The 26,950-nt window shown below is 33.5% G+C and overlaps 2 protein-coding genes across 3 annotated transcripts; one reads left to right on the forward strand and one right to left on the reverse strand.

The window, feature by feature from the left end:
• Positions 1-1,418: 1,418 nt before the first annotated feature.
• LOC120329445 (rab GTPase-binding effector protein 1-like) lies at positions 1,419-21,060 on the forward strand. Of its 2 annotated transcripts, XM_039396073.2 has the most exons (18): positions 1,419-1,633; positions 1,898-2,101; positions 3,360-3,550; positions 4,542-4,688; positions 5,563-5,610; positions 8,942-9,077; positions 10,043-10,221; positions 10,383-10,480; positions 11,213-11,325; positions 12,242-12,360; positions 12,422-12,535; positions 13,387-13,602; positions 13,994-14,134; positions 14,775-14,900; positions 15,402-15,536; positions 15,986-16,090; positions 18,468-18,584; positions 19,028-21,060. In XM_039396073.2, the coding sequence occupies exons 1-18, from the start codon at positions 1,501-1,503 to the stop codon at positions 19,229-19,231; spliced, it is 2,526 nt and encodes an 841-aa protein (XP_039252007.2). In that variant the 5' UTR covers positions 1,419-1,500; the 3' UTR covers positions 19,232-21,060. The 2 variants fall into 2 exon arrangements, with proteins under 2 accessions (XP_039252007.2, XP_077974506.1); XM_078118380.1 differs by lacking the exons at positions 4,542-4,688; positions 5,563-5,610.
• An 800-nt stretch (positions 21,061-21,860) lies between these two features.
• LOC120329985 (uncharacterized) lies at positions 21,861-24,746 on the reverse strand. The gene is made up of 6 exons (XM_078118773.1): positions 24,549-24,746; positions 23,978-24,322; positions 23,681-23,800; positions 23,188-23,304; positions 22,988-23,110; positions 21,861-22,678 (listed from the first exon to the last, which is right to left on the reverse strand). The coding sequence occupies exons 1-6, from the start codon at positions 24,609-24,611 to the stop codon at positions 22,547-22,549; spliced, it is 900 nt and encodes a 299-aa protein (XP_077974899.1). The 5' UTR covers positions 24,612-24,746; the 3' UTR covers positions 21,861-22,546.
• Between the last annotated feature and the right edge of the window lie 2,204 nt (positions 24,747-26,950).

The following is a 26,950-nucleotide window of genomic DNA, read 5'->3' on the forward strand; positions in this document are numbered from 1 at the left end:
TCAGAAGATAAAACTTCAGATGTTAGCTATAAAATCTAGACATTTTTTTGTTCAACGTTCTGAATATTATTCAATCGGGAATAAAAAAAGCGATGTGTTCAATTGTTAAACGAATAGTATTTAGAATTAGAAGTCAGAAGATTAAACTTAAATCATTAGCCTGATATGAAATTCAAGGTATTTTTATCACAACAATATTTCCCTATTAGAGCACAACAATATTTCCCTATAAGCCAGTAGTGGGATTCAAATTTTTTTGTCAGCCGGTTCCTTCACAAAAGTCACATTTTTCAACCGGTTCTGTTACAAACAGAACAATGACAGTAACCAGTAATGCTAACCGGTTCGCTGATCTCATAAAATTCCGCGAGACGGTTCTATAGAACCGGTGCGAACCGGCTGAATCCCACCACTGCCTATAACCTCATATAAGAAATCTGTTTCGGTTTTAGCAAAATATGTAGGCTACAGCAAAAACATATTAAAATACCTCTGAAGCAACTGTAGCAACAACATCAACTTCAAATGATCTTCGAAATCTACTATGATGTAATATAATACCTATTTGTAATACCTAATATAATACCTTTTTTTTGTTTATTTTTAATTAAATTTAATAACTTCCTATTTAGATATATTTCTTGGATGTTTTATTTTCCAATCTGGATTTTCAGTTGTTTTTTGAGGTCAATCCAGAAAGGAAACACGTGTCTCCTAGTGTCGAATCATGGAACTAAAATATATGCTGACTCATTTACTTTATTTTTTATATCTATATTGTAGCAATAAATTCCGACTATTTTAATAACAGTGTAAAATTGGTCTGGAGCATCGATGACCTTCAACGGCCTTGCATACTGACCAACACAAAACAATGTGTAAATTGGATAGCCTATTTCTATAAGAATTATCGACATCGTTTTATATTGTTTTTCGTTGATTCTGGAAATCAAATCTCTCGCTATATTAAATTTCATTCAGACAAATGTGCCAGCGCTGGTGGCGGGTGCAAAATAGTATGACGTCCCGCACGATGACGCTAGGAGGCATGGCCACGGACGTTACAAGCTGTAAATATAGGAAGGTAGAGCGAGCTGTAGAGTGAACTGAACATAATCAATATACTGTATTTTCATATTTTGTTGTCGCAGTTACCAAATTTATGCATTAAAAAAAAATATTTTGGGGGGGAGATCACCCTGTATCAATTTTAAACGTGCCCATTATATAGCATTAGCGACCATGTTTTAATACCGGTTGGGTTACCGGTATCTCTGCCGAGCCTAGTTTTGTGAACCGATATTTCTGAATGCAGGAATGTACGGTACGGTACGATACAATACCGCTACCGCACCGGTACAGAAGTATTTCCACATCCCAGCATTCAATCATTAACATCCGTACTTCTGTACTTTAAATGCAACAGTTCTGCAGATTACGGTACTATGAATAAATTCAGAAATTGCTGATCAACCAACTCAGAATTTAATAGAATAGATCATGGATTCCTTACTTCAAGACGTAGAGGATTTAAAAAACCGTTGCTCCTTCCTTGAGCAGGAAAAACTGAAAATGCAATCAAATTTTGAAGAAAAGAGATCAAAATTCAAGGAAGTTTATCAAACCAAAGAAAGTGAGTCATGTCTCAAAACATTGTTTTGATTTATATTCTTTTTCTTAATTGAAGTATAGGAAATAAAACTTTTTTTATTTTTCTATCACTGTATCAAATGTCAGGAAGATTACGGATTTTCAAATAGTAATATTTCTAAAATATAGAAGCAACTATTTATGTCTGTATGTTTTTTAAATACAATTAATTTTGAATTTATGAATGAATTTATTTATGCCAGTATGCCCATCATCCTTGCCTAATGTCATCAAAATTTGTTTACAGAATTGGTTGCAGAGCAGAATCTTGAAATAGATGCATTACGTATGAAACTAAAACAAAATGACGATAAAATATCAGAGTTAAAAATAGAAATTGAAGATATAAAAATGATTGCGTCAGTCTCAGAAAATACAAAACAAGAAGCAGTTGAAAGATTGAGTAAAAGACACCAGGATGAAATTGAATCACTGCGCAAAGCAATGGAAGGTATGTAAAGAATTACATTGGTGTTGAAACCAATTTTTATATTTATATCTATCTGTTTTTCTGGAAGTGAGAACTTGAATGGCCCTCCCAAGTCCTGTGTGTATTAGTAATAATTGAGAATCTATTAGATTAATTGGTTATGACTCTTCAATCTGTATTCTTTTTATTTTTAGTTTTGGTATTTTCTGTTGCCTGGCGCATCGTGCTAAGCGTTAAGAATACGCTTGCCATCACATCTCTGATTACCTTTCGTGGGTTCGCAGGTTCGAATCCCATGCGAGGATGATCATGTGCGAGAGGATTGCTGGACTGTTCGTCGCCATTGTCACGTCAGCGAAATGCTAGCGAAATCCTACATAAAAATATACGATGTCATGAAAGTGTGTTCCCACTTTGCGAAGTATTTCTAATCAATAGCCACGGAAACCCTAACCCTAACTTTAACCCTAACGAAATTTTAGACCTCATTTTCTTAGTGCAATTGAATTATTTTTTATTCATAAATTTTATAATGAAACACTTTTTATGACATTGTATTTTTGAGCAGCAGGATTTCGCTAGCGTGACAGAGGTTCCTCGCCGCCGTAGGTTGGTTCACGTAACCGCTGGTCAGTTACGGCTTCCTCCACCATCAAGTCCATGCTTCCAAAAACAAATTACTGGCTAACTAATCCCATACCCGACCTGGACTGGTAACCGAACGAGATGCCATGGTTCGCATCAGTGTGGGTGTAGTTCATTGGCGCAGTATGCCAAAACAGTATTACTAAAATACTTCTGTACGCCAATTTGGATTGCCTCAATTTGTCTTATTTTCTATTCATTCCTTGTAAATAATCTCAAAGACTCATACTTACATAATATTTATGAAGTAGTCATTCTCTGCCTATTAGGCCATATAAACATGTGTAATCATATATGTCGGCTTATGGGAATTTTTTATTGTGAATATTTCTTTTTCTTCTTCATGAAGTGGATAGGACTAGCATAATGCACCTTCCAACAAGCCTGGTAGTTATGGGCTATATCATATATTCCGCTGCATCGTTATTATTTATGTTCACAAAAAAGTTTTGATTTAATATTACTGAAGTGAATTTTTTCTTTCTGATGTGTCGGGTTTAGTAGGTATAAGAGAATGGTAATATTATGCGAGTTAACAATAACAAGTATGATAACTCTCAATGAACCCACTTACCTTGCATATTATTTAATTTCACACTATTTAATACATATGATATGGTAATAATTTTTATAGATTCCAATGAGGAATCACATCGAGACATGGTCAGACATTTTGACAGAGAGCGAGGACATTGGGAGAAAAAGCATTCAACAATGAAAGCAGAAAGGGAGCATCTAGAATCGGAATTGGAAGAATTAAGGAAAAAATTAAGAGATCACGGAGATATGTCAGAAGAGGAGGAGTTAGAAGCAAGCATGAAGAAGGTGAAATTTGGTTTCTCGAGATCTTCTGGTTTTCTTCCGAAATATTGATTTTTAATAAAACTTGTGTTTCAATTGATAAACCTTTGGGAGGGGTACAAGGTTATTGTGCATTGGAATGCAAGCCTATCCATCATATTCATTTTCTACTCTGATCTGTATGTAGTAGTTGCCGCAAGAACGAGATAGTATCCGAGTGATGAATGAGAATAACATTATTTTTTTCGCTTGAAATAGAAAGCACATTTGCTATATTATTTTTCTGAAGAAGGTAAACTATGATGATCTAACAAAAGCTAAGGATACTTGCTGTTCACAGAAAGAAATTATATATACTTTTCATATGGCAAATTTATATGCCTTTCACCCCAAACAAGGCTCTACCTACACAATCAGTCACTGCCCAATTTATTACACCCTATTGTTACACACGTAAAACTATTTGATGAGCAATATTTTGCACTTGTTCTATGGATTTATTATTTCTATCTCCATGATATATGTAAATTCTTATATAATATGATTAAAAAAATCTGCTGACATGCAGTTTATGTAACTAATGTTTATGAGTAGTAGTGAATAGTCATGTGCTCCAGCAGACAGCTAGCTTTGTTTTTATGAGTAAAATAGGATATTGCGCCACATTGAATCAGATTTTTAGATAGCCAGATGTAATTTTTTGATAGAGTGAATCTAAATACACTATATCGAGACTTGCTTTGATTCATGACAATAGGTATCCGATAAAACACATAAAAACTACATTTTTAATTCTTTTTTATCAATTGAGCATCATATACTGCATGTATAGAACATGGATTTTTTGATTATCATTGAATATTTGAATATGATTGAATATGATTTAATATGATTTATTAAGCATGAGGTTACTATATCTTGAGATATCATGAAATTTTTTATTTTTTCTGTTGCTGATGAAAAGTCCTTTTGTGAAATAAAGGCATTTTATGTTCATTTTAACTGGTCCCTGTAGGCACATGCTGAGGCTGAAAAATTGAAATCAGTTGTATTGCCATTGGAACAAGAAATTAGAAAATTACAAGAAGATTTAGGAAAAACAAAATCTGAGCTCAAAGAAAGCCAGAATCTTGTTGCAGAATTGAATGCAAAATCTTTAAAGGTTCGTCAATTAGTTTATTTTGTATTTTTTTTTTTCAGTTATTCTGTTATTCTGACTGGTTTTTAGAGGGTGTTTTCGTTAAAGTTTTGTAGATTTATTATATGTAGTGGTGATATGTTAGGATTTTAATGGTTTGAATTGTCCAGAGTGGTGACTGTGTTATTTGTATACATTGGTGGTTGTACGTGTAAATTAAGATTTGAAAGTATCAATTTGGAGACACAATGTAATTGCTATTAATAATCTCTTTCGTCAAACTGAAACATCTGAAAATGCTAGCCTGTTTTATTTCAAATGAAAGAACCTGTTATGTTCCGAACTCGTAAAAGAACTAAAATAAGGAAAATTGGAATAAAATTATGGCCTAACTCTAACCTGGTACTACGTTCCGGTGTCCGCCATCTTGGTTCATATACTACGGGAGTACCAAAATTTATGAGAATTTATGGTATGAGGAATAATTTAGAATAGTTTTATTTGTAAAACTGTTATTCTGAACAATTGTTCATTTCAAATTTCAAACTCATTTAATATACATTAATTTTGATTTTGTTACTTGGAAACGAACTTTTCACAACCTAAAATAGGCTATATTTGCTATTTCATTCTCAAAATTATTATTTTAGGTGTATTCAGTAGAGTAGTAGAATATTTGATTATTAGCGACCTGTATTGGAATGAATGTCATTTACAAAAAATCCTTGTCACTACGCTACACAGCTTTCCTGTCGTTTTGATTTTACATTACATGGAATACTAATATTTTTCAAAATGAAAGTAATTAGCAATTGATACTTATTAATAATAATGGATTTGATTTGAATGTAGAGGTTGTTTTTGCATGCAGTGAATTTAGTTTAGAATTTATTTACAGGATGACAACACCATAGAAACGGAAATTGCAACAGGTGCCCAAGAACCTGTAAGTACCATAATGACAAGATTAGCATTTACTATTATTGAACAAAAGCATATGATATATGGAATAATTACATCTATATGTTCATATGAATTGATTTTTCTTCGCCTCAAAATAGGACCTTGTATATATTGGTGCTTCATATTTTTGTTCACCACTGCTTGGAAGGTTTTTTCTTATAAAAATGAAATATAAGCTGACTTGATATTACTAACCCTAATTTTAAAAAAATGTACTCTGAAAAATATTCACAAATATTTAGTAGTAGTTGAATATAATGCTTGCCATTAAAAGTGGCATGCTTTATTATGCATGTTTTTTAGTTATGGATGCATAGCCTATTTACTTTATTGAAGTAAAATTTAGTTTTTAATAATTTTTGATGAAAAAATTCACAAGCTGGTTATTTCTTTCCTTTCTTTTTCTGTTTGATGGATTTTATTAACTACCGTAATCAATGATTTGTGATTATATTTAGCTTATTGTGTTCAATTTTAAATGTCCATATGGTTATATGATTCAACTGTTTTGAAATTGCCATCTGATTATGATTGGGACCCATCGATAGATTGTTATTAAGCTGCATTTGGGAAACCATTTTCTCTTTCTCAGGAGTTTTAATTAATGTCAATAATGTATTTGTCTCTGACATCACTGTTGAGTCGAATTTCCATGTTGTACCTTCCTGAAAATTGTTTTAGAAAACTAATTATTTTGACTTATAGAACAGATGATTGAGATGAAATATATTTAATTAAAAACTAGGTATTTTTTTATTAATTGTGTAGATATAACCTGCTTTTGAATAGAACCTAGATCAAGTCCATGTATCTGAAAGCATGTAACCAGCTAATTAATATTATACACGACATGGAGTGGTAATCGGACGAGAATCTTTGGTTTGCCATATAATTAAGTCATCTTATCTACTTTTCTCTCTCCTGGATAAATATGTTAATCCTATTTTTATAGAAAGTACATATTAGTTGTATATCGTTTACTTGCGCCTCAGTGCCTACCGGTAGTTGCGACGGTGGGGCTCATCGTGCTAAGCGTTAGGAATACGCTCGTCGCCGCACCTCTGATTACTCTGCGTGGGTTCGCAGGTTCGAATCCCATGTGGCCTGTGGGGATGGTCATGTGCGAGAGGATTGCTGGACTCCTCGCCGACGTAGGATGGTTCGCGTAACCGCTGGACGGTTACGGCTTCCTCCACCATCAAGTCCATGCTTCTGAAAACAAATAACTAATCCCACACCCGACCGGACGAGAGGCCGTGGTTCGCCATATGGTTGAGCCGTCTTATCGGCTTTCATCTCCCCCTGGATAAATATGTAAATCCTATTCTATCCTAATTATCACAGAAATAGGAGTTGCGGGTTTGCATAATTTTAAGCTCGTTTGCTACCCTCACACTGCCGAAATGTGTATATTTGGCCCAGTTGTAGGATACATATTGTTTGCCGGCCATTGGTCTAGTAGTAAATGATAGATTGGCGGTTGAGAACCCTGGTCAATTTGTCTATTAAAAAATTTTAATCCTCATAATTTGATGTATTCAAATCAGTATTATCCTGATTGATATTACTGGTAATAGGTTGCATGCACCTCAAACTAGTTCATAATGACATATAAATTGATTAGGATTAATAAATGCTATACCGGCATATATTATTGGACACTGACAAGTGAAATTGCAATAACTCAATTTTAATTTTAAAAAAAAATATGTTGTTTGAAATCAGTGAAGTGGTGAAAATCTTAATATTATTTTTAAATTCTCACCACTTCATAAGCAGGCTAACTTGAGCTTCAGGGTTGTCCAAAACGAATCGAATATTCGAAAACATTCGAATATCAAAGTATTCGAATACCTTTTCGGCTGATTTTCGAATAATAGCCACTTTTCGCCGTCAGCGAGGTGTTTCGTTTCGTTTAAAGAGAAATCTTCAAATGATTTTCCGCGCTTTGTCACGTTTTGTAATGACGGTGAAATAGTAACGGCACTTTAATTGTTTGTAAATTTCTGTGCCAGCATGCGCCTCATATTGTTGCAACACATTTGCACGGTTGTGGCACTATTGTGCGGTTGTGGCACTATTGCCATTCCCGCAAGGCTTCTAATTTACGCATTCATTTGTATTGAGTCACGAGTCTCACATAAATCCATTACCAGTAAGTCAGATATTAACTAAGTTGAATAAAGTCGTGCGCTTTGTTACAAATTACGACACCCAATAAATTGTTGCGGGTCGGAAAAAACGAGTTGATTTATTAGGAAAAATCATTTACACTCTTTCTCGCTTTTTGGCAAATAATTTTGATAATGATAGTCAAAAAGTATCGACTTTATACTATGGTGATTTTCCCTTTGCGACAAAATATTCAAATTGGTGAACAATAACAGCATTTAAAATGCCTTATCGTATTAATTTTGTTTAATTATCGTAACTCATGGTTGCGTCAACTAACGAAAAAATAAAAGTATTACTATTCAATACCGAGGTGATCTGCGGACATAAATTGTGTGGTAAACTGCCCCATTTATAATTAACTTTTTATTCCTATTTTCGTACTCACGAAAAACAAATAGGTAATATTTCAACTCTAATATACCACGACAATCTGTGGACATAAAATGTGTGGTAAACTGCCCGATTACAATTAATTTTTGATTTTGATTTTCGTACTCGCGAATTTATACTATTTCCCGCCTTTAGGAAACTACTTTTGATAATAATAAATAAAAGTATGGACTTTTAGCTAGAATGATTTTCTGTTGCGACAAATTATTCAATTCATGGACGATAATTGAATTTCTTCGGTGGAATTTAGTATTCGTTAGATACATCATTTATTTTATAATCCTTTTCTATAAAATTGTTCAAAAATATGAATATTCATATATGGAAATCCTTAGGCTAATAATTATGTTATTCATGATGTGATTACCTGTGATTTGTTATTAGTATTGTAGGTGAGGATTGGCATTAATGGCAGGATGTGTGGATTTCCCGCTAAAATGATGGGATTGAATACTGTATTTTACAGACCATAAGGCACATTGACAATAAATTGCTTAGATTGGGTTTTTATTCACACATATTACATTTGGTGTACTAGACTATAAGACGCTACGGCTTTTAAAGCAACTGGCTTTTGGTGTAGGTGATAAAGCACTACCTGAATCATAAATTAGGTGCACTGATTCATTTTGGCCGGCGAAAAAGTATTTAATTTGCGCTTTGTGATCCGTATAATATTGTACTTATTGAAATTTGATTGACATGTTACTTTGTTTTAGTATTAATATTTTTCTGTTTATATTTTTAAGATGTTAGAACTCGGTCTTTCTTTGAAGAGTGAGAAATCTTCGAGGACTGATTTAGAAAGATATGTCACAGTTTTAAAACAACAAAATAAGGAAATGGAAAATGAAAAAGATACGATAAGAGAAAAAATGAAAAATGGTTAGTTGCCACATGACCTAACTCCTTATTCAAACAAAATGATAATTTATGATTCTTTCATATTATATCCTCATACTCAAATTCACCTCAAATTACATTCATTTTTATACTAGTATATTTTACACCAAAAAGCTCATGTTTGTGTATCATTTTATGGGATGAATCAAACATATTTTTGGTGTTAGACATTGAAATGTACTAAAAATTATGTATTCTCCGCTTATATCAATTATAATTTATACTTATCAGAAACAGTATTATATTATGCAATATCCCTTTAATTGGACATATATTGAATACTTCAATTTATTTTACTTATAAGAATTTACTTAAAATTAGCTTGGTATGTACTTTCACTATCAGCAAGATTTTCTATATTTTTTTTTCTTGAATGAACCCACAAATGAAGCACAAAGTTGACAAAAAGAAACAATTGTTTGTACTAACAATCGATGATGTTTAAAATTAATTTAAATTTGTTGATACTCGATATAGTATACCGATATTCTGAATATGTTCTTCTGCAAAGTTATCCTTATAAATGTTTGACATCTTTATGATCAGGCATAGAATAGAATTCATTTAATATCTGACATATGTAAAAGAAATAGAAAACTAAAAGAATTTCTTTCTCAAACTTGGCCCACGACGCCCAAAATTCATAGGAGCCAGAGTAAATTCTTTGACTTTATTTTATTTATTTTTCAACGTGATGCGTGAAAGTCGAAGACAAAAATGGACAGGTGTTGGAGCTTTTTGGAAACAAATCATCAAAGTTTAAGTAACGACCAATCTAATCTATTCTAGGTGAAGAAAACATAACACTACATGAATATATTTCATATTCAAAAATAAGAATATCTCAGGAATAGTAAAATACTGGATTTTGGACATATCTGCCAGCAATCATTGTCATTGTATCAATAATGTCTTAGGCTCATTTTTTAGTTACTTACCATTTTTAGTATGCAAGCAGTATGAGGTTGAAAAGGCGGAACACGAAGTTCTTAAACAAACGTGGCTTGCTGCAAATGATCAATTCTTAGAATCACAGAGACTACTTATGCGTGACAATAATATTATCGAAAGTGTTTTATCAGAAGAACAAAAACGACAAGCAAAAATGTTAAAACTCAAAGCCCAGGTATGTAGCATTTATTGTGAGGGTAGATTTTGCTATGCTAATGGTTGTCAACCTTTTTTCTTTCGTGACCTAATTTCTTAGCACAAAATTTCTAACATTAGATATTTCAGTAAAATAGGCCAAAAATTCCCAGCCGTAATTCATATCTAATTACATTCCAGGCAAGTGAGGCAAGAGATGTACCAGCAAAATCACCAACTTCTTCCCTTGCACTTTTAAAAAAGAAAACAGATAAGTTTAAGGAGGCTGTTGTTGAAAGGTAGAGTTCTACTCTGTTCACTTTAAATAATTATTTAATATTGTTTACTGTTCGAGTGTTCGCCATTTGCATATGATAGTAATAGTGATTTCATTGCGCATATTTTTTCAATAATTGTAAATGTTCTATTGTTTAGCATATTTTTGCTTAAAATAGATAAATGTGAAAACAGCACGATATTTCAATTTTTGTCAAGATTAGTAAAATTATGATAGAACAATGTGCCTGAAATGCCAGTTTAATAAAAAATTTGCTAAGAGCAATATCGCAAGCAATCACTTAGAAGTGAAGCAGACTGAGCTCTTGAACAAAGTTGTGGGCAATCAGTGAAGAGCCAGGAGCTTCTGAAACTATACTAAATCAGGGCAGCGCAGTATATATTCACATGTACTGGTTCATGCAAAACATAAAACAGTTTAAGTCTATGATCATGAAAACAGCTATAAGGGTAGTACATTCCACATAACTGAAGTTCTTGGAAAAAAATTTTTTGTCTGAGAGATATATTGGCAATAAACATACAAGACTTCGCAGCCAACCAAGTCCAAACTTTCAATAGTACCTCCTGGAAAATAAAATAAATAGCCTCCTAGGAGAAACTTGATTTAAAAGTGATAAATCCAGTGGTTAAAAAGAAATTTGAATTTTTGACCCTTTAAAAACAACAGTCTGTATCCTATAAGGCGCAAAGTAACCTGTCCTCGTGCATTACATCATTTATTCTTATTTTAGCATATCTGATTCTGAATCAGATTCTCAGTCGTTTGGGTCATTTCAAGATTATAAAGAGTCTACAAAAGTGGAGAAGAACAACCTAAGTCCTACATTTACATTGACACTTCCAGGTACATTAGGTTAAGATTGTTTTCAAAGATTTTCTTGTTACAAAGACCGACTCAAGAATGAGATTTATGTGTTCAGTTACTATGTTCTTGTATTTATCTTTATTATGGTTTTATTTTATAGCGAAATCACAATTTAATCAAAACTCAGTTTATTTAAAGAGATGCATCTTTTTTTTCTTTTGGAAATTATCATACCTAATATCTGGGTAATTGCAACTACCGGTATATACTTTTATTTGAATTCATTGAGGTTCTACTTTATTGCACAATCGCGAATTTTATTAAAACTTCATTCATCTAAGATACAGCTTTTTTAAACATCATTGTTAGATTTTGTTGTCAGTATTCCTAGAACTGTCATTTAAGTAGCCTATTAATTAAATAGATATTTGAAATATAGATTTTTTGAATGTCATTTTTTACATTATTAAAAGCTTTACATCCTGGATTTAGATCTCTAATTGCTGTTGAGGTAAAATTCAGATAATTTAAATTGCTGCTCCATCAATAATATCAAAATTATATTATCGCCTGAATTTTTAAACTTTCTCCATTTAAACTTGGTCCCCTTTTTTCCCTCAGAGATTAGTAGTGGTTCCTGCTTCTGTTCTACCAGGATACTTCTATTTCAGTGTTTGCATGAGTTTTTCGATGTCTTGTGTCAACGCGAAAGAATGAAATTATACATCTTTTAGCACATCAGGAGTTGATTGTGATTGTTCAATCAGTACTCCTCCCACTTTCTGTTGCGCATTTAGAGAATTTTAGGTCAAGAAACTTACATATGAAAATTTTCCGCAAAAGCTGGTTATCTGTACATTGTTATCCTTTTAACTTTATGCCTTACTGCTTTGTCTTATTCTTAATCACAAGTAGTAATATTATTGTTATATCTAATTGTTTTCTTTATATTCAGACGCAAAAATACAGAAAACAGTGATAATGGAACCTGAACAAATTGATGCAAATAAAATTGTGCCAGGTCCTGATCAAAAAGTAGTTAGTGAAGAAGAATGGAATGAGTTATTGCGGGAGGTATGAGAGTTTGTCAGGCTTTTTATTCTCCATATACTACTTAATCCATTCGTTTTTACAGCTTAGAATTCACAGAAATAAAGCAGCTAGGACTTCATCATTTGCCAATGCTTCTGAAACGCCTGAGAAAAAACATGCGGACTTATTCGAAGACGATGCCAAAATGGTTGCGGAGGTCTGTAACAAAATTTAAATTCTTGTGATATCAAGTAATGTCACTCAATCAGGTTCTCCCTTGAAACCAATACGACTAACCATGAGTGAACTTGCTAAGAATCTCTTGTACGACTATTGCTTACCTTCCAATAACAAAAAAATTAAAAATGTTACTATTCTTACAAATTTGGCTTTCATGAGAATCCCTCAAGCAAAATACTGGATTTATAATTGTGATATTGCTATGTATCATGGCATGATGTTAAGACAACCTTGCGGTATTCATTGGTAATTCAATCATTTTTGTATGACCTGAAATAGATGTTTTTTTCATCAATTACTTTTTCCAGAATACTCAACTTTGATTTTAAGCAGTAGTGACTCCAAACTCTGAGTCATTTGAAAAAAGACCTCCGATTAATGATTGAGAAAACTTTCAATTACTCCTCCTGTCTACAGGAGTCCAGATCAATGAACATTTTGACTCTGAAAACTGAGAAACCGAATCTTGATCACAAAAACAATGGCGTGTGCAAGCCTTTTTCATTTCTTTGAGAATGAATACTCATTACTCAACATAGGTTTTTTAAGTTTCTCTCCGGAAAATTAACTCTGATAATCACTATTAGAAGCCTCATATTCTGATTCTCACACCTAGGAGTTTGAAAATACAACTCTTACATCTTCGATTTCTTTAAAAAAACATGACAAACACAGACTCCATAGCCTTGATAATAATTCACAACAGTCAGGAATAATAAGGGACCTAGTGGGCGGCATTGACTTATACAAATTTACACTTCAAATAAACCTTGATCTATATTGCAAATAAATTTACTGGTAATGATTCAAGCTTTATTTCTATTTTAGATAGAAAGTCTGAAATTGAAAATAAAAGTATATGAGGAAGAAAAAATGGAGGAATTCAATAAAACTAAATCACTCGAAGAAAGCATTCGATGTTCAGCTGAAGATGCGCAAAAGCAAATTACAGAACTTCATGATAAATTAGCAGATTTCGAACGACTTCTCGGAAATTTGAAAGAAAAACAGATCAAAGTTAAAGCACAAGATATTAATGAATTGGTAAGTTTTACAGTGCAGATTTGAACATTTTCGTACAATGGTTGCAATTTGATTGTTTGATTGCAAAGGTTGTTTCGCCTAAAAATGAAAATAAAAAAATGAAAATAATAAATTATTCTTAACATCAATATTTAAATGTATTTAAATATTCAGTGAGTTTTTTAAGATTTTTATTTGATTTAGACAGTATTCATTGTCTTTCTTTCACAAGTGGGCAATTTTTCGTTATTGCCACTATGTATACTTGAAGTTGGAGTTGAAGTAATATAGTGAGTGTAAGCTTGTTTTTAACAGAACCTTGTTGCTGCATGAAAATATCAGTTTTTATATCTTGTATAATGTAGTGTGCATTCTTGTATCTTGCTATATTTGTTTAAATGTTTTTGTTTAGGTCAGTCTTCGACAAGCCCATGATAAATATCGAGATGAAGTTAATTTATTGCGAAAAGAACGAGATAAATTATCACAACTTCAACAAAAATATCAACAAACTTTAACGAAGGAAAATGTATCTGTTCCAAAAAGTATTGAAGTAAGAATTGCAACTTTTTTCGTTTAGGATAGTCATCTTTTGGTGCTGCATAGGGGCCATCTTTTGGTGCTGCATAGGGGCATTTCTAATGACGTTTCATAAGAATTTTGAATAAAATTTGAAATGTATTATATTTTATCGAGTTTTCCTGCTGCAGAGATATCGCAATGTAAGTCAAATTTAATAACATTAATTAGCCATAAATATTGATTGAATTTGTTGAAATCAGAAATAATTTTTATGAAAAAAACATGTTGATATGCCAATTCGTACTATCTGTTAGGACAATTCTATTTACATCCAAGCACCATGCTTCATGTTCAAATAATTCAATCTATTGCGAATTCTGCGAAAAGAGTGCTTTCGCTGGAAAGTTATACTGTCACACTGATCGTAACAAAATGCCTGTTTGATGTGAGACCTAAGTCAGCTATGTGTCAGTTGTCTTCCATGTTGTATTTTTCTTTTCATATAGTTTAAAGATTGAACAGTTTTATGAATAGATTTCAGAATTCTCACATTTCTACCCTGAGTGGAGATGTCAAGTAGGGTTACCAAAAAGTACATTTTTCCAAATTACAACCAATTGGTGATAATGAACAAAACTACTAACAGCATATAAAATATTTTTAAAATACAGGGACTGCAAAGCTTGGTGCAAACGTATCGTAAAGTATTAGCAACTACTAAAGCTGAAAAAGACGCTCTAGAGACGAAGTTTAAAAACCAACTGGCATTTTTAGAGGAAAGACTGAAAGCCGAGCAGGTAACTCATTCACTTGTTCAATTATTTATTTTATTACTGTTATACTTATTCTATTTAATTTTAATTTCTAAAACATTATTTTCCAGTTTTTTGGGATGTGATTTTGAATAGTGAACCTCTAACGTAGTGATAAGACCAGTCTTATTTGTGGTAATTCTGGCAAGATAATAATTTGAATGTTATCCGAAAACTTGTATTTGAAACTGTAACTATTTATATTAGAGAAATAATATAGAATTAAATAAGCTCAGGGTGCAACCTATTATGAAAATAAAACATGTGGTATCTGGCTAATATGACTGAAACAAAACCTTTGGCGAATATGGATGCACTGATATCATGGAAGATTTCAAGTTTTATGTCTGCATTCGATAGTATGTGAAAATGTTTTTACTTCCAGGGTGGCTGATAAATTTTTCCGAATCCCTTTTAAAGTTGTAAGCATATTTGTGCTTCAATTTCTCATTTTAAGCAGTTTTCATATTTGATCATTTTCAACAGAGCACAAGAGATCAATTAGAAACCAGTTTAGCTTCAGAACTTCACGATGCGCGGGGTGAAATAATTTCTCTTCAATCATTAAAATCAGTTAAAGATGATCTCGCTAAATCAGAAAAAGAAAAGAGTGAAATACAGGTAAAAATGAAACAACCCGTAGCATAGTGAATTTCGGACTAAAGATGTTTAGCTAGTTAACGAAAACTTTTAGGGCTTCGATTATAATGTTGGAAAAACAAAAATTTTACATTGCTTTGACATGTTTTATGATTATTTATTGGAGTGGGTTTGGTTAATCCAAATTTTTGTGTATGGATATCGATATCCAAGCAGATTGATTTTCCACAATCCGCCCGTCGAGTCGTTATCATAGGTTTTTTTAGAAGTGAAAATATCAAAAAATTGGGGACAAATCTTTTTTTAAATTTGTAAATGCGAGAAGAAAGGTTGAGTAAAGGAACTGCTTGTCGAAACCAAACTTATGTTAGAGATGACTGTCAATAGCTCATAAAATGTCTGACAACCAGCTTTGTTTAAAAGATTGTTCATCCCTTCCATGCTTTATGTAAATTTTTTTCATCTTGCAGCAAGAACTTGAAAAGATGAAAACATCTCGAGACGCTTTACAAAGCAAATCAAGTGAAATTATCAAAGGTTTCAGAGAAAAACATCTTGCTGAAATCAAAGCTAAGGTTTGTTTTAATTTCTTTTAATTTTGTTTTAGTGTATAATGTGTCTTATCTCCCTGGGTTTGTAATTTTCGTCTATTAGAAGTACCGGTACCTATTTCGGTAATACATCTTTATTTATTGAACAACTGTTTTCATACTGGGCATTGGAATGTCTATTTTGTTCAGCAGTTCAATTGCATGGTCGTGGGTGTTTGAAAAACCTATAAAACACCAATGATTGTGTGAGCCTTGTTACCTTGTTAACCTTTGTTGTGGAGTAGTAACCCAGTGTAACATTCCAGACGCTCAAGAAACTTGTGTACAATAGTTTGATTAAGTTGTATTATCTGAGTTGCATAAACTACAAAAGATACAAAAGCAAACCTAATACTGGAAAATAAATGATCTTTGAATTGTAGGAAGTTTGATCATAAAGACAAATTAAAAGGTATTCAATATACCGTACATATATTAATATTGACTCTCGAATTGGAATGAAAAGTTGCGGAACCCTTGGACGCTGGGGTTTTGCTGAACCCCAGTCAAAAACCCCTGATCTATGTTCCTCAATGCTAAAGTTAGTTGTTCCCTTTCGTTGCCATCATTGAATGATTACCATTAGGCTTGCACGTAATTTACGGATTTACGGAATTACGGAATTATTTCGAGTTACGTAAGCGAAGTTACGAATTACGTAAATTCGTAATTATTGGTGGAGCGCTTTCGCGATTGAAACGATCTCTCTTTAGAGCAGTCAATTCCGTCGATTGTAAAAAATTAAAGTTTAATAAGTAGAAGAAGTTAGAGTTCCGGTATTCGCAGCCGTTTTCTCTCTCTTGTTACGCAGGTGGAGAAGGCATAACGCGTTGCCATTTACTAACCTATTATCAACTTATCTAGCATGGCAAATGTACATATTAAGCGTAGATATGGGATAGAATTGTGTTGAGACCGATGGACGCCAACACACCTGGTTTCAACTTCTTCGGGTGAAATGACTAAAGAATGTAAGAGATCAACTTACCAAACATGGTCTATTTGTAAATGCCGTGATAATTAATGTCGCGCCTATCAAACAGCAATATGACGACGGAAGAGAAATTGCGTAATGAACCAACGCAACTTAGTCTTTTCGGCATCGGTAAAGCGATTCAGACGGCAGAGAAACAACAAAAAGACGGGATTTCCCATGTTTATTCTGCGCGAGATCCATTTTCTATTACAAAATCTTGATGTTCTGTTACCGGTTTTATCGGTATATATCTGTCCGGACTTGGCCTTGTTTTCACAATGCCTCGCACTATTTCGGCCAAATATGTCTTTACAATATCTTTAAGTCTTTACCAAATGCGGCAACTTATTTTGATTTATCGTCGACTCAAATACCACCGGCACTCGACCAAACTTGTGTCAATCTTAGCCGATAGGATTGTCGACTTGAGTTAGAAAAGTAAATTAATATTTTCGTGAGTGCAAAATAAATGTCACCAAATGCATTGTTTTGCGATATAATTTGTATTTTCGGAGAAGGCATGTTATATAAGTACGGTATTTAAATTATGCGCAAATAATTAATATTTGATCTAAATTTATCGCAAATAATGTTATAACATTTAGGCCGCGAAATGATTTAATGTAAAATGAAGCATGGTAATCTGAATATCGTCAATAAGTCGGCATCAAAAATTACTATAAAATGCTAACTAGGTAGTAAAGTCGGATAATGTAAAAAAAACGGTACAATAACAAGTCTTCGTCGCGAGGCAAGCGCAAGTATAATCAAACGAGAGAATACGCTCGTCGTTGATTTATAAATTAGAAACCCGGAATTTTTATTTAATACGAAACTCGTATTAATACGTTAATACGATTTTAAAAAAGTCAACTATCGTTTCATAAATATATTACCACTTACCAGTGTTGGTAATGATAAAATTGATCGCATAAAATTGGGTGATAAAGTTGATAAAGGAAAATCAAAGCTAACACAAAAGATAAAAATTAGAATAAAATTAATTTGAATTCACTCCTTGATATTTGTCTTTAGCATCTGTCGCCGGCGTGTAGTACTGGCGGAAATATGAAAACCGAACTGTCCCAACTGTCGATGTCCCATTCGGAATAGAAGTGGATTAAATTGGTTGTTATGATAGGTTTAAAAGTGTGAAAAAAATATCGCAATTACGGGGTCATTACGTAATCGATTTGGCCGTAATTACGGAATTGATTTTTGTCAATTACGTGCAAGCCTACATCATTCTATGGCTGGGGTTCTCGAGATTTTTCATGTTCAGTATCTCATGTTTCCCCTTGTTTGATGATCTTGGAAAAATGGGAATGCTACTTTTTACATGTTACAGATAATTTTACATTTTTGCCTATTTTTACGCTATAACAGGAAGATGTTGAAAGTAGTTTAGCTGAAGCTAAAAATCGGTTACGATCTCTTCAATCTGCGTTGGAAACAAGTGAACATGTACAAAGGGATTTTGTTAGATTGTCACAATCATTACAGGTCTGTACTTGTCTTCATACTTAATTATACAGTATTGGGCATACACTATACAGCTTGTCGATATGGAGCTTCACATTCAAAATATGCTTGCCACAACACCTTCAATTACCCTGTGTTGGTTCGCAAGTTTGAATCCTGTTGGTGATAATTATGTGCGAGAGAATTGCTGAACTCTCCATCATTGAGAGTGGTCCAGGTAACTGCTTTCTCCACTGTTCCACATCTGAAAACAGAATAATGGCTAAGTAATCCCATACCCGACACTGACTGTTAACCGGACCGAGATGCTTTCCCCCAGGATAAATATGTACTGTAAATCCTGTCCTGATCCTATTCAACAGGGCTCTGATGTTGAAGATAAATTTTCATTCGTCGGAAATGTCAACTCCTTGTACATATCATGCGATTATAAAACAAAAAAACAGCATTTTGATACAATTTAGGTTCAGCTGGAAGAAGTCAGAGAAGAGAGAGAGAAGTTGTCAGAAACTGGCAGCATTCATTCAATAGATTTATCCAATACGGCACCCATGACATCAATAACACAACCATCAACCTCTACAGAAACGGACCAACATCGAAATGAAACACCATCGCCAAAACTAAAACAAAATAACGACTTTGCTAAAAGTAAACATGCAACGTAGAGTAGAAAGACTTTCTGTCAATGCGATTATTGTTTACAAAAGCACATTTAATCATACGCCAGGAAATAGAAATTGTCGATGTCGATGAAATTTTGCTCAACAGTTTTATAACATATTGCAATGATATGAAGTCAGTTATTCATGCGGTTCTGTTAGATTTTATTGGGAAACACTTCATGATAATATAGTCTGTGATATCATAATGCTGTTTTAAAGTGCTAAACCAGGCATGGGCAATAAAAGGCCTTTCAACGCATTTAGTGCAGCCCCCTACTACCGGAGAAAATTTCTTAAAACTAAATACAAATTCCAAATTATATTTGACCTTTTTTTAAAACATCTAAACTATAAATTTCCCAGAAAACATTGCCCACTTCTGTGCTAGGACCTTTGTCCGATGTCACCCACCCTATACAAGCCGAGGCCGACAAGGTTTATCCTTGGCAGTTTTGTATACACTGGCTATATTTTTACAGCATATTTTCAACCAATTCAATAATAGTTGAATAATAAAATGAAAATGCTGTAAAGCTTCAAGCTTCCATTCATGAATCAAAGTTCGATGAACTAACTCAACCCAGTATAAAACTATTCTGAATTGGTTTAGAGTCTTTCAATTTAACCGCACAGTTCGTTTGGATTTTGAATGTTCGACAGTGTTCATTCACGTAAAAAAAGTCATTCATTATTGTCAAGTTTCAAGAATTTTATTGTTATCATGGCTTCAAATTCGAGTATATACTTTGTATTTTACTTCATACTTTAATATCCAAACTTTAGAATGCCCAGAATCTAAAACTCTAATAATTGCAGGGAAAATTTATCTGATCAATAGTTTATTCACTCCATGCTAAATTTTAAAATATTTGCACAAATATAGGTTGTGATTTATCATTTTTTTCTTGAATTATATTATATTCATATAAATAAAATGTCGTGTCTCCACAGTCGTTTATTGTTGTATATTAAGTGCAAAGTTATATTATATTTGTTGTTTTATTATTATTACCGGTAATTGAATCGTCGATTTAGATAGCCATGTTTCCAATATACTTATTCTATCTAGCTATTGTATAGCAGTTCCACACAGCCTGTGTATATATTATAGACCTAAATAAATCCTATGGTATTATGTAGCTGTAGCATTCTAGATAGAAGTTGCTTGTCAAATCAACCTGAAGGGTGTTTATGTCTTATCAGATGCACTTCTGTGCATTTGCTTCCTATGACGCTGCTGATGCATGGAAAGTGTATCAAAGATCTGGATAATATATGTTTTCTGCTTGGGATATGCCTCATCCAACTTGTTTTATGTGTATTGTTTGAGCAAATTATATTTTAAATCTATCGAAATTCGCCAATATATTTGCAAAACTTGAATTAAATTCGTGAAAACTGTAAGAGGTGTTCTGATGAGCCCAGATCTGTTTATAGTTATATGAATTTCAAATATATGATGATGCGAATGGTTCTATTACTGTAGTAGCATAAACAAGTCAAAAACAGTTTAATTTGCCATTCCGGAATGTTCCGTCTCATATTTTAAATTTGATAAGTCTAAATTGTCAATATCATATTTTTATTCGAAAAGTCTTCAAATTAGTCTACAAATTTTTTATATTCATGCACTGACCCGAATAGATTACTATTGGAAGGAAGCCTGTGCAATTTATTGATCTCCTTTTTAACAAGTCTGTGCTTGCGACCTTCCATGCCAAGGGCTAAAGCAGCTGAACTTGCACAGACTTCATTCAATTATATTTATGTCTGGTTAGGTCAGGCACTGATGGTTTTAAATTATGAATAAAAGGTATTTAACACGATCAGAATATTTGTATTATGGTATGTGATCTTCAGAGAATCTTGATTTTTTTTGGCCATGTAATCTGAAATCGTTTCCACGCGACTATCGTAACTGAGCTATTAAAAAAAAACGCTAAGATTATTTACCCATGATTGGCAACTCCGGGTATAAAAAATCCACTCTCAACTGGATGATAACTAAATTGTGACGAAGAAACCCTCGGCGGCGCGTGTCTGTGAAATGACTTTCCTGGGGTTTTAAAGATTTTGACTTGGTCTTTCAACTGCCGATATCGCAGTTCCTATCGCAAAATAACAGTTGCATGACTCTGTCCGTAATATCTTTCATGTGAGTAAAAATTCTAACATGGGTCGGCATAAAACGGTTTGAGTTATCTTATGAGTTCAATTTTCCCATCGATGCCTCGGGGGTTGTTTTATCGTAAAATCTTCCACACAAAGGTTCAAATCTCATGGGGCAGCGGTTTCCGAACTTTTTGTACGTTTGGCGCCAAATTATCAGGAAAAAACTCACCGCGCGTTCACTAAAAAATTGCATTATTCCTATTTCATTGCAAGAACATTTGTATTTTCAGTAACAAGTTCGATTTTTGTAGTTGGGTATTTAATAGCGTAAGCATAGATATAAGAACCGTAATTACTTGTATTTCGAGGAAGAAAACATTGTTTTGCTTCTTACAAAGGGTAAAATTCATTGCGGGTTCCACAGATAATAGTCGACCTTTCCAAAGGCTCCATGAGACCAAAAGTTTCAGAACCCCTGCAGTAGAGTAAGTACCTCGACTCCGTCGAAACCAAATATAACGATATGCCATTTATTGCAAATCATAAAAAAGATTGCACAAAGTATACAACGTCTAGAAAAATTATTTAACTTAATTAGTCTTAAGTTTATCAATAAAACCCTATAAAGATGCCTCGCGGCATGCAGGCATTGTTTTACCGCGGCCTTGGTCATATTGAAAGACTCTTGTCTATGCAAGAAAACACTAATTCAAGGATCACACTCAAGAGTAAAAAATATTGAAGCCTACTATTATATTAACCTACTGTTTAAGAATATAGAAAATTTTATTTTACGGACAGAAAACAGAATTGTTTAAATCATGCTATTTTGGGTACTTATTAAAACACTCAGATTATAAGTAGCCTACACTGTTGCATGTCATCATACTTTCAGCTACCTTGTTTAGTCTTCAACGGGCACCTCCATAAGGCGCCTTTTGATATTGTAACACATGGTGTAACGTTGCATCGGGTACATAACTCGATGCCACTACCGCCGGCTTCAGAATTCGATGATTTTAGGCACCGTTTTCCATCATAGTCCGGCGAAAATTTAGCACAAATATATCTAATTACGGATAGACGCAAAGATAAAATAACTCAGCATGACAAATCATTATGCTAAATTATAAATCGATGCGATTGCTTATCTACTTTGTTTAACATGAATTATATAGCGATCAAATCAAGTTGAGAAAATTTTCTTCACATCAGAACATTTGAATTATTGTTGATATTAGTCATGAAGCGATTTGTGTAGTTTCCGATCATCGCTCCAAGAACCGGATGAGTAGTTGCCTGCTCCAGGAGCAGTTGTTTCACATCGTCGACACTGGGCTGAATGAGCAAAGTTTATAGTGTGAACAGAGAATATTTATCCGTTTTCGGTAGCTAATTCCTTTGATTCGCAGTTGCGGTTAGTGCAATACTGACCAATCAAAATGCTTTATTGATGAACGAAATATGAAATCCTTGGACCCAATCTAAACAGTGGTTTATGTATAACATGCAAATCATTTTTATTGCAAATTTTGATTGGTGAATGGTCGAACTTTTGAATTAACAGTTTGTGAGCTTACTCGCTATCATGATTTGAATTTGTTCATTTGTCGATTAGTTTATTGCTTCGTTGCGGATATTACTTACAGATTCTCCATGCTCCTCAACAGTACTTTTCACAAATTCGAATTTATCTGGATGCTTACTGATTTCAATTTTCAATTCCATGTGTAATTCTTTTTGGTTCGCGGTGAATTTCGCCGTTAAAATCTGTTTTGAATAAGCATTATCAGATTCGTTTTAATAATGTGATAGGTTATGAAAGAATTGTGACATATTATGGTTACCTGGTTGTAGTTTCCTTCAGCAAAAAATTTGTCATGTAGAACTGCAGCAAAACATTCCAATACCTCAGATCTACATCGATTTTCTTTCATAATTTCTACGTCTTTACGCAGATTTTTCTGAATATAAAATTATTATGACAATATTCGTATAGCACGACAAAATCTAGGGCGATATTCCAGTAATCGCCAGTTTATTTCTATTGTGAACTGATTAGTGTTTACAGCCTAATTTCTGGAATCATGAAATGCGTACGTTATGCGAATTGTTGTGATATTAAGTTACAAATAATTGACACAATAAAACGGCTTCTTGATTAATGCTACACTATACCAATATTTTATATTCCGGTATTGTCCAAATAATGGCAATACAAATCGACATTTGGAAAATGGTACAATTTATAGATCGCATTAACTACATACAAGTCTGGTGAAAAATAAAAACAGATAGAGTAAAATATTGAATAAATTTGAAAGCAGATTATATACACACCAGCTCTTTAGCTCGAACTTTATCCATTTCTTCATTTTCTTTTTTGAAATTGTCCATAGAACACTTCAACGCTTTCAAATCGCCGACTAGCATATCTATGTTCTGTTTCATAGAATCGACCTTTCAAGAAATCAAACAAACTTTTATTTTTCAATTTGAACGCTATTTGCAATGTAAATATAAAATCAATTTTATCGAAAAAAAAATCGCCTATTTTGTTGCATCTACAGATTTTTATATTGAGCCTATCCAATTGCACTGATATTTTTTGGAATAAGTCGACTTAGCTACGCTAACCTCTCCATTCAAGCTGTCCATGTTTCCCTCCAATATCTGGACTTTATCGGACAGATCTTTCATTAATTTTATTCCTTCTTCCATGTCACTGTGCAAATCATCAACTCGATTGCGTACGGAATCGTTGTGGGAATCATTATTCTTTAGGCTTCGTAATTCCCGTTCAAACTCGAGTCTTGTTTCTTCAATCTTCTCGTTCAGTGCCTGGGTGATTTTCAACATGTCCGACTTTGTCCTCTGTTGGTCTTCTCCGAGTTGCATGGTCGCCTCGCGGTTTGTCCTTTGGATAAGGCTAAGTTCACTAATCCATCTCTCGATCTTGATGAGTTTTGTTCGTATCCATGACTGAAATTTTTTTTATTAAAAACATTCAATGTTCACAAAAAATTACTTTGAACAGCCACCTTTCATAGTAAATGTCAAAAATAATAAGCTGCAATTTTAGATTCTAAGAATGTCACTGCTGGTCTAAGCTCATGAAAGATTTGTTTATTAGGAATAATACAATTAGATTATATCTAAATTATACAATTGCCATTAGCCAAGCTAAAAATATTGTAGTATCACTCACCTTTCCCTCTTTATTGCCACCTTTACTTACTTTATTATTTTTCAACACATTAACGTCGGACATCTTTCAAGAAAAATGAAGGCTGCTGCAAATTCGACCAAATTGTACCAAACACGATCGTAAAAATAAATCATATATGTAGTCGACGCATTTTATAGGGCGATGTACTTACAATATACCCGGGAAACCCCCAGTTTAACTTCTACTGTAATCTTGAATCATATTTGTAATCAGCTATGCAAACAAATAGATGACGCCCCATCCTTCTTTGTCAATACAGTTGCCATAGTATACTGATTAACAATTTAAAGGCGTCCTAACTCGGGTACTTCTATTTGAACAAGCAGCGCTTTACGAAAGACGAATGATAATATAATGTGTTCACCAATCCTAAGTTATTCTGTTTAACTCTTTGAACTCTGACGGCTCTGAGCGAAGTTACTCGCTCACCCTGAAGGTTCGCGGCGCCGTATTGGTTGAACAATAAAATAAGTCTAAATACTGGCTATTTGGCACGCTTGTAACTTTTTACCAATTATAGGTAGCACGTTGTGAGACATTTCAATCGAAAGGAAATTTTATCGTGCATTCAGAATGTATTTTCCATTTTGAAATACATTTTGTCAAAATTAATAAAATTGACCCTAATCTAACAGTCATTTTTCTGCATGTATGTGAGTTTTGGCTTGAAATTTTGTTAGTTTGGTACAAAATATACTGCCAATATTTGATGTTCATAAAGAGTTTTTTATAAGCTTTTTGTTGATATTCGAATTACTATTGTGGCTGCCATATAACCAATTTTATATTTAAATATTTAATTGTGTATCATTGTGTCGGGTGAACAACATCGATAAGCGGCCATGACGCACTGATTACGCAGCTACGCAAAAGCCGATCACGTGACTACCGTCATGAAGATGTTGCTAAGTACGTTCGAAACGTATTGCGTGGCAAAATGCGCAAGATAACTTTCACGACGACGTTCTCAGCGGAACATCGGTCGCCGAGTTTCGATATGATATTAACCCTGTATGATTGAAGTACCGACGTCGAGTAATGCGTGCAGTAATAGCGAAGTGAAGTTAATATCGTCATATAAAATTTCACGTGGAAAATGTTTTATTCGCCCATTAGTATTTGTTCAAATATCAACCAAAATAAGTACTTACCTGCTCTGCAGATCAAAATATCTGATTTTACGAATGTTAGGCGAAGCAAGTGGATGGAATAATATCTGAGAGCACTAATACTGCAGAAAGAGCAACTCTTATTCCAACAAGATCATATCCGTCGCCAGAACTAGATACCCCACCGCAAAACGCCAGTTCTAATAATAGATGCGTCGTATGCAGCAAAATTTACATTATTGCCAAAAAACCAATCCAGCTGCTAAAGACAAAGCGTTGCTGAAACGATGCGAGACAGTATATAAGTACAAATACTGTAATGAGTACCTATGTATAGGTAACGAAACCAACAACCATTGGTATAACTGGCACAACAAAGTGCAATATTGGATTTAGTCTGCCTAATATTTTCATGTTCTTCATTGTTCCGGGCACAACGAAGTGCAATATTCAATTTAAAATTTTTAGCAAGCAGTCTTTTATGCACATACATTTTTCATGGTCTTGATTGTTCCGTTATCCGCTAATAAAATCACAATCTTGTTCATATTGCGTATACGTAACCACAACTTAATGGGCTTGAGCGGGCAGTCAAAGTCAAATCGTAGTGCGAATTTTGAATGCGTAGCATCGGGTTAATTAATTACTTCCTGCGGACATTTAAATAATAACATCTCGACGTAACGTTATTGCGGATATCGTCACGTTTAGTTGCATTTGCGTAATATGCGTAAAGTTGTGCGTGACGAGACGTTGCCTCTCTCCAATGAGAACATCAATTTGACGCAGCGTCGCTGTTAAATCTACAGATAATCTAATATATTTGGTCATAAAATTTGAATGGCTCATCGTAAAATCGTTTTGGATACGTATATAAAAAGCTATTCAAATTCTCCACATATATTGCCGATTGAATATGTGGCTATTTAGGCAAGAAGTCGAAATTCTTTATATTAAATATTTGTTATCATACAATAATTTCATACGCACTTTCAAATTGCCAATTTTACTGAAACATCGTATATTAGAGCACCGATCATCACAATATAATTAGTCCCAATAACGAGCTTTCATGCAATATAAAATTTATTTAAATACTCATTGTGGTTCTTGAGATACGAGATCATAAAGTTGATTCCCGCCGACACGAAAAACAAGCCGGTAAACCGGCTTGCCGGGGCACAGAGCGTACTCAAACAAGCCGGTAAACCGGCTTGCCGGGTTCAAGCGGTTAATATATGAATGGCATCATAGGTATATGAAGCGAACAGA

Source organism: Styela clava, chromosome 12, assembly GCF_964204865.1.
Source record: "Styela clava chromosome 12, kaStyClav1.hap1.2, whole genome shotgun sequence".
Lineage (NCBI taxonomy): Eukaryota > Metazoa > Chordata > Ascidiacea > Stolidobranchia > Styelidae > Styela > Styela clava.

What these genes read in the sequence shown, in the direction of transcription:
- LOC120329445 (XM_039396073.2), top strand. Translation starts at nt 1,501, where the DNA reads ATGGATTCCTTACTTCAAGACGTAGAGGATTTAAAAAACCGTTGCTCC. An exon ending in AGTTTATCAAACCAAAGAAA is followed by an intron (nt 1,634 to 1,897) that starts GTGAGTCATGTC and finishes ATTTGTTTACAG; the next exon opens with AATTGGTTGCAGAGCAGAAT. An exon ending in CACAAGATATTAATGAATTG is followed by an intron (nt 13,603 to 13,993) that starts GTAAGTTTTACA and finishes GTTTTTGTTTAG; the next exon opens with GTCAGTCTTCGACAAGCCCA.
- LOC120329985 (XM_078118773.1), bottom strand. Translation starts at nt 24,611, where the DNA reads ATGTCCGACGTTAATGTGTTGAAAAATAATAAAGTAAGTAAAGGTGGC. An exon ending in GTGGCAATAAAGAGGGAAAG is followed by an intron (nt 24,323 to 24,548) that starts GTGAGTGATACT and finishes AAAAAATTTCAG; the next exon opens with TCATGGATACGAACAAAACT. An exon ending in TTGAGGAGCATGGAGAATCT is followed by an intron (nt 22,679 to 22,987) that starts GTAAGTAATATC and finishes TTGCTCATTCAG; the next exon opens with CCCAGTGTCGACGATGTGAA.